The sequence below is a fragment of the Nothobranchius furzeri genome, chromosome 9 (genome assembly GCF_043380555.1).
Source record: "Nothobranchius furzeri strain GRZ-AD chromosome 9, NfurGRZ-RIMD1, whole genome shotgun sequence".
NCBI classification, from domain to species: Eukaryota; Metazoa; Chordata; class Actinopteri; order Cyprinodontiformes; family Nothobranchiidae; genus Nothobranchius; species Nothobranchius furzeri.
Genome location: NC_091749.1, coordinates 8,511,362 through 8,523,979, shown reverse-complemented (window position 1 = coordinate 8,523,979; position 12,618 = coordinate 8,511,362). Strand labels below are relative to the sequence as shown.

The following is a 12,618-nucleotide window of genomic DNA, read 5'->3' as shown; positions in this document are numbered from 1 at the left end:
AACTACTACACTATGTAATCAAATCCAAATGTTCAAGTATAAATGGCATTGAATAAGTAAACAAATCAATGACAAGGAACTAATTGTATATTTCTCTTCATCATCAACAAATAAGATGCTTCATCCAGCAACAGGGTGTCCGTGACACGGTTTAACTGCTGGCAGAGGACGCTGCGGCTGCAGTATATAGTGACTCGTTGCATTCTCCCTCAACCAAAAGTCCTCGCGTCATGCATTTAAGCTAAAATGCTCATGTTGACTTACCTTGCACTGGCTGTAGAGACGTGGGTGATCGTCACTCAGATGAGCCATTAGATTCGAAGTGTTGCTGCCTTTTGCAGACACTTGTTTCCTGCACGTTCTGCAAACGGGATAGCAGTCTTCTATTAACTGTCCCTCAGCATTTTTCAGAAATCCAAAATATGCCCATACTTCCGATTTAGTCTTCTTTGAGGGCTGATGGATGTCCTGGGCGCTGCCGTCTCCTCCTTCGGCCATTATTTCAGCTTCAAAGTTTTGGTGCCGTTGCAAACTAAAAAGTGCGTGTGCGCGCCGCGGGAACTTCAGCTGAAGCGACGGTGGCTGGTAAGGGTCACCGCGCTGAAACCGCGGCCACGGTAAACCCACCGAGATAATTTAGTTTTTTAAAAACTGGACGGTTATTTTTATTGTCAACTTTTTTACCGGGGTTTACCGCTATACCGGTTACCGTGACAACCCTAGTGCGGACGCCAACTTCTGTTTTAGAAACTGGAAGGAGAGTTCTTGGGGTCTGTCCCACACGAAAGGTGTGTCGTTCCGAAGCAGCTCAGTGAGGGGACTCGCTATTTCAGCGTACTCCTCAATGAACTGCCTGGAGTAGTTGCAGACTCCGAGGAAGCTCCTGAGTTCAGTCAGATTAGCTGGGGCTTTGATGTCCTGAATGGCCCTAATGCGTCCCGCTTGGGGCTCAACTCCATTAGGGCCCACCAGCAGTCCAACATACTCCACTTTGGTTCGACACCACTGTCCCTTGAGAATCGTCAATTTAGCTCCGGCGTCAGCGAGCTGTTGCAGCACGTGACGGAGTTCGGCCAGGTGCTCCTCGAAGGTTCAACTCCTCATCAAGATGTCATCGACATATATGAGGTTCCCTCTGGAAGCAGCATCTGACATGGCTTTGTGGAGGAAGATGTTGAACTCGGCAGGTGAGTTAGAGTAGCCAAAGGGGCAGCGGTTCCAAGTATATTGGCGATTTCCAAAGGAGAAAGCCAGTTTATACTGGTCCGCCGGCTCAACCTTCATGGTCCAGAAGCCGTTGGCTACGTCAACCGTAGAGAAGAAACGAGCATCTCTGACTCTGGCTAGCTCTTGATCTAAATGGATCATAGGCCATCTGGAGAGAGGTACTTGTTTGTTCAGTGCACGATAGTCTATGGTGAGACGCCACTTCCCAGTCGGTTTCAGAACCGGCCAGAGGGGAGAGTTGTAAGTTGAGTTACACTCTCTGATGATGTTTTTCTCCTTCAGCTGATCGAGGATCTCCTGGATCGACTCATAAGCAGCAAGGGGAATCTTGTACTGGCGTACAAAAGTAGGAGGGGCATTCGGGTTTGTTGGGATGCGAACCGTGTGCAGATTTGTGAGTCCACAGTCCAGGGAGTCCCTGGATAAGATGGACTGAAACTCATAGAACAGGCTTTTAAGCTCTGCTCTCTGCTCCTCTGACTCCAGCGCATCCGCTTTGTCAAGCTGCTGGCTGACTTCAGCCTCAAAGCCGGCATAAGGTTCAGAGGAGGAGGGTCTCTGGTGTTCCGGGCTTTCAACCGGTGACCCAGATGGCTGAGTATTTATTGCAAAAACCGTTAGACACTGACCGCCGTCAGTATCTAAGGTTGCACTGCAAATGGGTTCCTCAGGAAGGGCTTCATGCCGCTTGATGGTAATCATTTGTGAGGGGAAAGTACTGAATGTGTCTGCACCAACCTGTCTGTCGTTCAAGAACAACGGAAGTTGTCCAATCACGGGGACTGAAAGTTCGAAGTCATGGAATGAGCTATCTATCAGCATGCCCAAGGGCTTTCCTGCCAGCATGTGGATAGGACTCCGGGTCGGATTTTCGACCTACAAGTAGGCAGAACGATTGTTCAGCTCCAAGAGTGGCGTGCCACAGACGGCTAAGTTGAGCTCCAAGAAGTGTGGTGATGGCTGGAAGAAGGCCTGTGTGCCTGGCAGCTTCTGATGCTTCATCAGAGTCAGACGAACAGGCACTCCTTTGACCAGTGGGGGCAGAACCGTGCTGGCCTCAACCACTGCACGGCAGGCCTGTGGAATGGTCTGACCGGACAGCAAGTGTTCAGGGCCTTCTGAGTGAGGCCCAGAGGATGGTGTGGCCCGGGCCCAAAGGACTTGATTGCAAGTGTCCAGCTGGGCACCTAGTCGAACCAGCAGATCTGCTCCAATGAGTGCAGGTGGATCAAGCTGTGGTATAATGCTGAATGTATGTGTGAGCTGTCTTGCTCCGAGCTGGAGAGTCAGAGAGCAGACCTCCGGCGCTTTCAGGAGCCTCTGCGGCCAAGTAGCTGACAAGAGCCGGTGGCTACGTGTCACACTGACCAGCAGGGGGTCCTTCTGACGCAGGTGTTCAAACGTCTGCTGGCTGATGGCTGACTTTTTCCGACCAAAGAGCAAGGCGAGCATCTGAGATGTGGGTGCAGTTGATGGTAAGACCACCAACTATGTGTGGTGCATATGGCTGCAGGCTGACGTTCTTCAGCGAGCAGAGAAAAGATGAATGTGTGTAGAGCGGAGTTCCAGGAGCGGTTTCATGCCTTTGCAGGCGGACATCGTCTGTGGGAGCCGTAGGGAGGGGCATGACCTTGGAACAAGGGTTTTGCTGCTCACTTATGCTGACTTCAAGAATGGAGGATGGTCGGCTGCTATCCGGGTTCCAGGGCTTAGGAGTGTCCACCTGGGCCCACAGTTGACCCTTCTGGCAGTCGATGAGGGGAGCTAGATGTTCAAGCAGGTCCTGACCAATGAGAAGTGGTTCAGTGTCTAGCTGGCAGACATAAAACGGGTGAACCAGAGTCATGTCTTGGAAGGTGATGTCCAGCCACGCCCGGTGAGTGATACACTCCCGGGTCTGGGTGTAGCTGGTGATTTTCAGGTCACAGGGTTCTACCTGGACTGGTTTCCCGAGCGACCGCATGGTGTCAGACACGCGATGGAACAGTGTGGAGCACATCAGGGTGATTTCTGAGCCGGTATCCAGCAGAGCATCAACCTGTATGCATCCACCTACGTTGGTGCTACAGTACAAACGGCGAGCATGATCATGGTTTGTTAAGTCACCAAGGAACTTCAGAAATTTAGTATCAGGTTTCTCTGGGGGGTAGATTTCAGGAGACTCCTGTGATCTACCAGTAGTGTTCCCCCAGCTGATTAGGTAGGTCCTGGCCACGCTGGGGGGTTGAGCCACGCCTAGTCATGCGGACGTTGGCTCTGGGTCTGGCTTCTTAGAAGAAGACTTTGGTGCAGGGGTCTCATCTGCAGATCTCAGCTGTTCCTTCTGTTTAGCTAGGAACTGCTGAAACATTTCCTGGAGGTCGGCTTTGGTCAAGTACTCACCTGTGGACTCGCGTTCGGGACCTACCTGTGGGCGGCGCTCCTTAAACCTTCCACTGTTCCGACCTGCCTGCCGTTGGTTTTGGTTGGGCCACTTTCTGTCTGATTGTCCAGACCTAGGCGGCCAATCAGCACCCCCCTTCCCCTGTTGAGGAGATTGGGACTGCTTTCGCGGTTTAGCAGGTCTAGGTTTGGCGGACTTTGGCTTAGTGCGTGGAGCTTCTGTGCCTTCGAGCTCCAAACGCGGCTCGGCGTCGGGAGCAAGGTGCATGACGCGGTGATGTGCATCAGGCTTTTGGGGCTTCCCGCCGGCTTCCTAAGCCTGTTGAGCGTACCTCCTAATCTCCTGAGTTGTCAGTTTTTTCATCCGACAATACCTTGAGACTTCAGAGCGAACACACTCGTGCAGGTTGTGAATGAAAAGGGATCTGAAGGCAGGGTCTTCCTCGAGCCCAGGGCCGTTTCGACCTTGGAAATAAGCACTTTTGAGTCGGCGATAATACTCTCTGGGGGGTTCGTTCCTCCCGTGTTTGATGGAGAAGGCCCCCATTGTAGCTGACGCAGAGTCTGCATACGTGGCGTATTCCTCCCTCAATGCTCGGCAGAGCGAGGAGTACCGATCTCGAATGTCAGATGGTAGAGTTTCCATGAAACCGTGCACCGTTCTAGATGTGGTTTTCCAAATTAGCTTGAGCTTTTCCCTTGAAGAGGGTGCTGGAAGATCAAGCAGACAACGCTCTATCTCCCTGAGATAGTCGTCGACGTTGGATTCACCGGAGCGTTCTATATATTTAGTTAGCGATTCAATTTGACGTACACGGAGCCCTGACTCACGGTACGGCGCGTCATCCTCTGACTCGGACCCACGGTCTGTCTCAGAGGGCGCTGAATATCGCTGGTGTGCTCTGGCCTCCCAATGTTGACTCCTGGGGCCCAAATCGGGGTCCGGCATGTTGTGGCGGGCTGCTGGCACGTCACGTGGGTGTCCTGGGAGGTCCTCCTCTCGGGGTACGTCTGCGTAGTGCAGCCTGCGTCTTTCAACTGGGGCTTCTGCGTAATACGCTCTGTCATGCAGCTGGTTATCGGCGTGCCGAATACCGGAGTAGCTAGGATGGGTGGATGGTTGAGGTGCAGGTTGGGGTGCATAACCCCAATCGGCACCTTGCACCCTTCGTGGACTGGGGGAGCGGTTTAAATAGAGGTGCCGCTCAGCTGGTCGACTTCTCACTGATTGAGAAGGCCGTGAAGATGAGGGTGGTGGTCCAACCTGGGGTTCGAGGGCGAACTGCCCTCGGCCCCTAGGTGGTCCTGAATGCCCTAAAGTGTGTGTAGGGAACGGGGCCGAAGGTTGGGACAGATAAGCTTCATCTCTCCCCTGCGACGTGCGTCCATCCAGAGAGTCCCACACCACATACTGTCGATTATCGAATGGAGATGTATCAGGAGGTAGGCTACCAGGTACCTTGGAAAGAGGTGGCCTACCTTTACGGCGGGACGGCTGTCCCTCGCTTCCTTGGGTGGAGGAAACCAATTGCTCTTTGGCGATCGTCCTGGGCGGACCCTGGTTGGCTCTGCCGGCTTGCTTTCGTACTGGCGTGGGAGAAGACTCCGGCTCAGCCTCAGAGTCACGGTGTTCCCCCCCTTCCCACTGTCTGTTGTCATCAGCAGAGGAGGGCGGGGTCTTCTCCCCATCTTCCCCAGAATCTGTGCTGGTGTTGTCTTCCTCGATCAGCCTTCCATTTCGCTGTTTTTCAGCTAGCATACTCTGGAGGTTCATGATCTTCTGACCACGTTGGAGTCCTCTCTGATAGAGGATCAAGGCTAACTTAGCCAAGGGGACCTGGATTGGAACTGTACCATCCGGGTTTTTTATTTGATCAATTACAGCATCAAGCTGTTCTTCAGTGAAATCCCTAGAAGGGTAGTCGGGTTCTCGAGCAACCGCGACCAGTTTGGACAATATTTGTCCAGAAAGTAGGCCAGGTTCATAGTCGTGGGCCGCAGCGCCACCTGGTTGCTGGGAGTTGGTCAGTTCACTACTCTGTCCCTCCATTTTAACAACCGAACCAAAAATAGCCTAGTAGAGCTTCTGCAGATAGCTCAAAGCTGCACCTTTTGGCAGCAACTGCTAGCTTTGTAGCAGAAAACACTAAATTAACCTTTGTGCGCACAGGTTTTAGCGTTTTAAGATTGCACAGAATGCCGTGACTAACGTCTAAAATACTTTTCCTTTCAGTATTTTAGCAAAAGCTGGTGCGTTGCCGTAGCAACGTCTTACAACACTTGCAGTGTTAAATGTACTAGTTATTCCTTCAGAATATTAGCAAACAGGGTGTTATCAGTCTTTGAGGGAAGGTTTTAGTTAGTTATAATAGCCATTGTGAGTTAAAGTCGCTAAATTAGCAGTTAATTTTAGCCTAAAAGGGTTAGTCAGAATCACTTACATACTGCACCTTTAATGAGGAACTGAATTTTAACCTAAAAGGTTAGCCAGAATTAATTTACACGTTGCACCTTTAAAGAAGCACTGGGTTACTGGTGAGAGTTCGATGCAGCTTGCTGCTCAGCAAAATCAGCACCACTCTGTTGCTGGTTCAAGGCTGAACAACTGATTATTTTTTAATTCAAGCTAAAGATTTATTTGTTTGTTTGTGCCGGATAGAAATCTCTGTGTATCCCGCCTCACACGGGCTGCACCAATTAATGTTGGGGTTATTAGGAGCGAATAATTAGTAAGTTTTAACTTACTTTTGGATTCTTCAATAAATTCTGTAAATATGGGAATATTTACTGATTTATTAATTAATTAAGATATTCTTAGATATCTCCGGGGCACCATCCCTTTAATTAGAAAGGGAAATGAATCCAAAACCTTATCAGTCTTTCTTGAAGTTCGTATAATCCTTGGAGCAGAGACTTCGCTTCGACACAACAAATCTACTGGAGGCAAAAATCTGAATTTTATAACATTTAATTAACAATTTGTCAAATGAATAAACAGTGGAATAAATGAATAATAACCATGTGATATAATTGAAGATGGGTGTTTGCGTGTGATGGAGGATGTATGAATGGGGTCCTTTGTTCTCACAAAGGAGTGGTGTGTGTGTGCGTGTGTATGGATTCAAAATGGAGTCTTGAATACAAGATGGCTGACCCCTTTGTCTGGCTAAAGTGTGGGTGGCAACTTGCACTTTAACTTCCAAAGCACTTAGAATCAGAAGTAACTTAACCTTAAAATCACTCAAAACACTTCAAAATGGTCATGAAACAACACAAAAGGTTAATCCTGAATTAATATCTTTTTAGTTTAACCACTTGGCCATAGCAGAAACCATTTTAAGATACCATACAATGATCAATAAGCAGTTTATTCTTTCAAAATGACCCGACGGACGTATTTGGGAACGAAAGAGGAAAACACGAAGCTACTTCTAAGCAATAGCGCGGTTTTATTGCTTATTCTGGACTATAGAGGAAACGGGAGAAGGAAAGAAGGAGAGAGAGAAATAGATGAGTTTCTGATCACCAGAACAGCAAGGCATCCCCCGCTGTTTCATTTGACGGTTCTCCGTGGTTTCTCCGCACTTCGGCGTCGTCCGTCGGTTTGATGCTTTCCCCGCTGTTTTCCGCGTTCTCCGTGAGTTTGATGGAGTTGTTGATTTCCCAGCCCGGTTCTGTGTTCTCCCTTCAGCAGCTAGCGCAGCGAGCGGTTGGACAGACCTGATGGGCTTGTAGCTTAGCTTTCCAGCGGTTCCGGGAGCTCTACTGGAGCACTTAGACTTCCCGCGTGCTCAAGTTAGTCGGAGCGTACGACGAGCGTGTCCTTTACCGCCAGTTATCCTGGGCAAAAGAACAGAGTTCTTTGTCTTTGTCAATGATTTATAGCCTGAGTTCGCGGGAAAGCTCCATGGGCTCCCGCACAAGCGCAGAACGTGTTTCTGGTATTAGGCGGTGACATCATCACAATGCTTCCGTGTGCAAAGCATCATGGGAAATGAAGTTTCTTGGCGCTGATGTGATTATTTGCTTTTCAGAGCAATTTAGCACAGTCTTTTTGGAGAAAATTACTGCAGCAATTTCTCACGAGGGCATACCCTCAACAGTATGAATCACACCAAGGCTTCTGGGGGAGCCCAGTGATGGGGGTGGGGGGTGTTCTGTATTGCCTTGGCCCCCAAAATGCCTTGAAACGGTCTTGGGTGTGTGACTGAGTTTAGATGAGTGATCTGACACGTATCAAATGTATAAATATTACATGTATATAACTTATGCACCACTTTGAGAATGTAACCAGCTCAGTGGCCTAGTGGTAGAGTGTCCGCCCTGAGACAGGGAGATCAGGGTTCGATTCCTGGTCAGGTCATACCAAAGACCTTGAAAAAATGGGACCCAATGCCTCCCTGCTTGACACTCAGCATTAAGGGGGTTGGATTGGGGGGTTAAACCACCAAATGGTTCCCGAGCGCGGCTCTGTCTGCAGCTCCCCGCTCCCCCAGGAGATGGGTCAAATATGGAGAACAAATTTCGCACACACATCAGTGTGTGTGACAACTAATGGGACTTTAACTTTAACATGCACCGGACACAGCGAGCGCAACAACAATCAGCGCTCTGCGTCCTCTCCACTCAAAAGAAGCCCTGCTACGCTAAGAGTCCGTTATTTTGTAATATAGGTTGAAACTGGACCTCTATCTGAAAGATATCTAGTACCCCATAATTTGATCCTAGCTCCTGGATGAAAAACCGGAAATGTTGATCAATGTAGGAACCGCTCCAGACACCCCGGACAGAGAGTGAAAAGAGGTCCGGTGGAAAGAGGATGTATTGTCACCCTAATTTAATGGCCATTGGTCGATTGATGTAGTTATTGAACTCAGTTCTGATGAAAACACACACACACACACACACACACAGCAGGCTGTACTCACTGAGGTTATGAGTTTCTGCAGCAGGGACATTTTTGGGTGCAGAGATTGCGCATGGAACCGAACTGAAGCGGAACCCCTCAGAATCTCACTGAAGCACAGCAAGTGTTTTAAAAAGGAAATCCAAGGAAGTTCTAAATTGCACACGGCCACTTCTGCCTTTGATTTTCTTGTGTGGTACTTACAGCATTGGCGCTAAAGTAAAAACTTGTTAGCTAAAATATTAGCTTAACTATTGAGTTGCCGGATCCAAGCAGAAAGTTACTGGAGCGCATCCTTTCAAAATAAGACAGGCTCAAATGAAGCTCTGACGCAAACGACAGTTAGCCTCCTTTTAATGTGGTGAAACGACCAGCTGCACCTTAAGAGGGGTGCACGGTTCAGGGGCCACAAATAGGCGGCCCGCGGGCCAGGTCTTATTGTGTGCCGCTGCCCTACAGATCCTTACTATATTCGGAGTTATAGTCATGTTTTCTGATGTTCCATAATAATTCCCAATAATTATATAATGAACTGAAATAATTTTCTGAACAATTCTGTTGGTCTACTTTTTGAGCAGAGGGGGTGTGTAAACATAATGGTAAAGAATGTTTTGGACAAAATCACATTGATGTTTCTTTTTTCTAATTATTTCAACAGATTGTATTCACAATAAAAATACATATGTAAAGGTCAGAGGTCACAAAAACTCACTGTTAAAAAGATACAGATCTGAAGCCCACGAGGACAAAGAGAACATATTTTTGAGAAGCACCTCTGGATAAAAATCACAAGTTTCCTCACAAGCACATTAAAAATGTCAAAAAGGTGAAAAAAGATAATACTGGGAGAAAATTGTAGTTTTTACTGTTTTATGGTATGATTTATGACTATATTGTAAATGTCTTAAAACTTGATTTGAAGAAAATTGTGAATCGGACTGAAATCTTAATTTCTCCTAGAAAAATCGCAATTGAATCTTTTCCTAAAATCGTCCAGTCATAGTCTCCAGATTGCTACACAGAGCATCCTGCTTGTGATTCACCTGCAGCAACGTCAGTCTGAGTGCTCAGCACACAGCAGTAACCTTCCCTCGGGGATTTTTCCAACAGCCCCGACAGCTCCATACATTTCTGATTTATGGTGGAGATGGAGACGAAGCAGATTAATGTAAACTACCATAAGTCTGCTTGTCAGTTCTTCTAAGTATCTGGGTATCTGGCTTGACGGCACACTTTCATTTGACATTCACATGAATCCATTACTTTCTAAAGTCAAGTCAAGAATGGGGTTTCTATAGCAACAGGTCATCCTTTACTCATTCTGCAAAGCAATCCTTGGTCAAAATTGCAATCCTTTCCATCTTAGATTACGGTGACATATTTTATAGGACTGCTTCCAAAAAACTTCTTCATTAACTCGATGTCATTTATCACTCAGCAATCGTTTCATCACTGGTGCCCTTTTCACTACTCATCATTGTGATCTGTACTCACTCGTTAACTGGCCATCGCTCCATTCCTGCAGGTTGTTACATATGTATCAGTTCATATACACAACAATCATCAGTAGAACACCATCATATGTTCACTCATTTACTTCCAACAACCAGCACCATTTATGTTCCAGTAACTTAATCTCTACGGTTATTCCCAAAGCTTGCACCTCCTTTGGCCGCTCCTCATTCCAGTTTGCTGCTTCCAATGACTGGAAAGAGCTGCAAAATCACTGAAGCTCACTACCTACATCCCATTATCTACCTTCAATAATTCATGGTGATCAATAGTTTCTGATGAATGTGCTTCTGAGTACTTAAAGAGCAAGTCAACCCCCTACCAGAGTCTAACTCCACTCCCACTTAATGTTTGAAAAATGCAACAAATGCTGTTGCCTGGCAGACCAAGAGGGCGGAGCTGCTAACAAATACACACACACACAGGCTCACAACAGCATTGTGACATCATAATGTACCAGATGACATCATAGCATACCTCTTAGCCAATAGCGGTGGCAGATTTAAATTAAAATACAGTGCAGAGTTTTTACCTGACAATGGCACAACACTGCCAGTTTTAGGCAGAATATTAAAATTTTAACTAAGATGCACTGAAGTGTCAAATTATTCACGACACGTGTCTGCAGCACGATTAGACACTCGCTTATTTAGTTTATCAGCAAAAAAAAGTTTATTTGGGGGTGACTTGCTCTTTAAAGACTGCTCTAAGTCTATTTTGATTGCTTGTACATACTGTAAATGAGAACAGTCCGTTGTCTTGATGTCGAACTGTTTTATCTTATTATTGTCGTGTATTTTTATCTTACCTGTTGTTCTTTGATGTAAAGCTAACTGTGTGTGTGTGTGTGTGTGTGTGTGTGTGTGTGTGTGTGTGTGTGTGTGTGTGTGTGTGTGTGTGTGTGTGTGTGTGTGTGTGTGTGTGTGTGTGTGTGTGTGTGTGTGTGTGTGTGTGTTGCTGCCTCTTGGCCAGGTCGTCGTTGAATGAGTTCTCAATCGACTCACCTGGATAAATAAGGATTAAATAAAAAAATAATTATTTATTATTACACAGATATGCTGGTTACCAGATTATTTGTCAGGATCATTTTGACTTTAAGCAACTCTGTTGCCACTTTGTCTGCAGGAGCTGGCTGATCTTCGCCATGTTCACGTGAAGCTAAAGAAGCAGTTTCATGAGAAGACTACAGAGCTGGTCCATGCAAATCGGAGGGTGGAGAGCCATGAAGCTGAAGTCAAAAAGCTTCGTCTCAGAGTGGAAGAACTGAAAAAGGAGTTGGGGCAGGCTGAAGATGAGGTAGGAAGATGCTTGTTTGCTGCAGATGAATGCTGTGATGTAACACATAAGCATACTGCTGCATGTTTGGATGCAAAAATCTGTATGATGGTGGCTTAGGCGTTAGGAGTTCACTATAAAACTCTTGCACCAGGATGACTCTCTGACTTTTCTCCTCACAACAACAATGAAAGTGAAGGTTTAATCCTATCCAGGCATCATTCTTTTGCACAATCATAGCACTAATTTTAGTGAAGTCTAGCTGCCCAAGGCCAGATCGGAGCCGTGGCTGAACGACTATACACGTTTATTAAGGCGGAAATGTCGACTAGCAGAAAGGATGTGGAAGAAGGATAGGTAACTGAGCTCTCTTCAAGTGTTAAGAGACTGTCTTTGTGACCTTCAGGAGGCTGTGAGAGATGCTAGGAGGGTGTGCTCTCGCCGTCACAGACCACGGATGCTTTTTATTGTAATAATAATATCCTCAACATTCACCAACCAGTGGGTATTGAGCCCTCTGTGATGTCTTGAGAAGCATTTTTGAGTTTTTTTGTGGACAAAATAGTAAACATCAGAGCTCAGGCCAGTCCCCTGTCGGACTCTTTCTGTTCAGCTACTTTTAGTCAGTTTGAGCCGTTTACGTCGGACTGCCTTTGGGATTTTGTTAACTCTTTAAAACCTGCTTGGATTTGATGCCCCCTAAGCTATTAAGAGAAGTTTATTCATCAGTTGGTCCTTGGGTTCTTGCCTATTAATCAGAGCATTGTCTCTGGAATAGTACCAGGGAACTGGAAACATGCGGTTGTTCAGCCTTTACTGAAGAAGCTTGGACTCGACTTATCTGCCTTGTCCACTTATCGACCCATCTCCAGACTCCCTTGGGAAAAGTTATTTTCTGCATTTGACCCATCCTTACTTTGGTAAGAAGCAGAGGGGAATTTTTATGGTGGCCGGGTGGCAACTTGGGGTAGGGCTGGGCGATATGGCAAAAATAGAATATCACGATTTTTCCAATATTTTATCACAATTTCGATTTTATCACGATTTTTATCCATGAATAGCATAACTTCAATTGCATATTAAAGAAGAGAAACATTGAATAAATAAACATTTATTCATATTAGGAATAATCAGCACAGTGCTAACACACTTATATTTTAAACTCACACCAGAGATGATAAAAGCCCTGAGAGAAACAATTACAAAAATCAGTTTTTCTCGTTTTTCAAGTAACTTAACATAAATTAAAATCGTAAACATATTTAAAGTGCAAACATGTCAATTGCAAACATATTGTGCAAACGTTAACTTGTTTA

General features: G+C 46.5%; 1 protein-coding gene across 1 annotated transcript in view; it reads left to right on the top strand.

The window, feature by feature from the left end:
* Positions 1–12,618, top strand: part of ccdc102a (coiled-coil domain containing 102A) — a 76,919-nt gene that overhangs the window by 52,981 nt on the left and 11,320 nt on the right. The window contains exon 8 of the mRNA XM_054735287.2: positions 11,153–11,323. Within this exon, the coding sequence (XP_054591262.2) occupies positions 11,153–11,323 (171 nt within the window). The remainder of the gene's footprint in view (positions 1–11,152; positions 11,324–12,618) is intronic.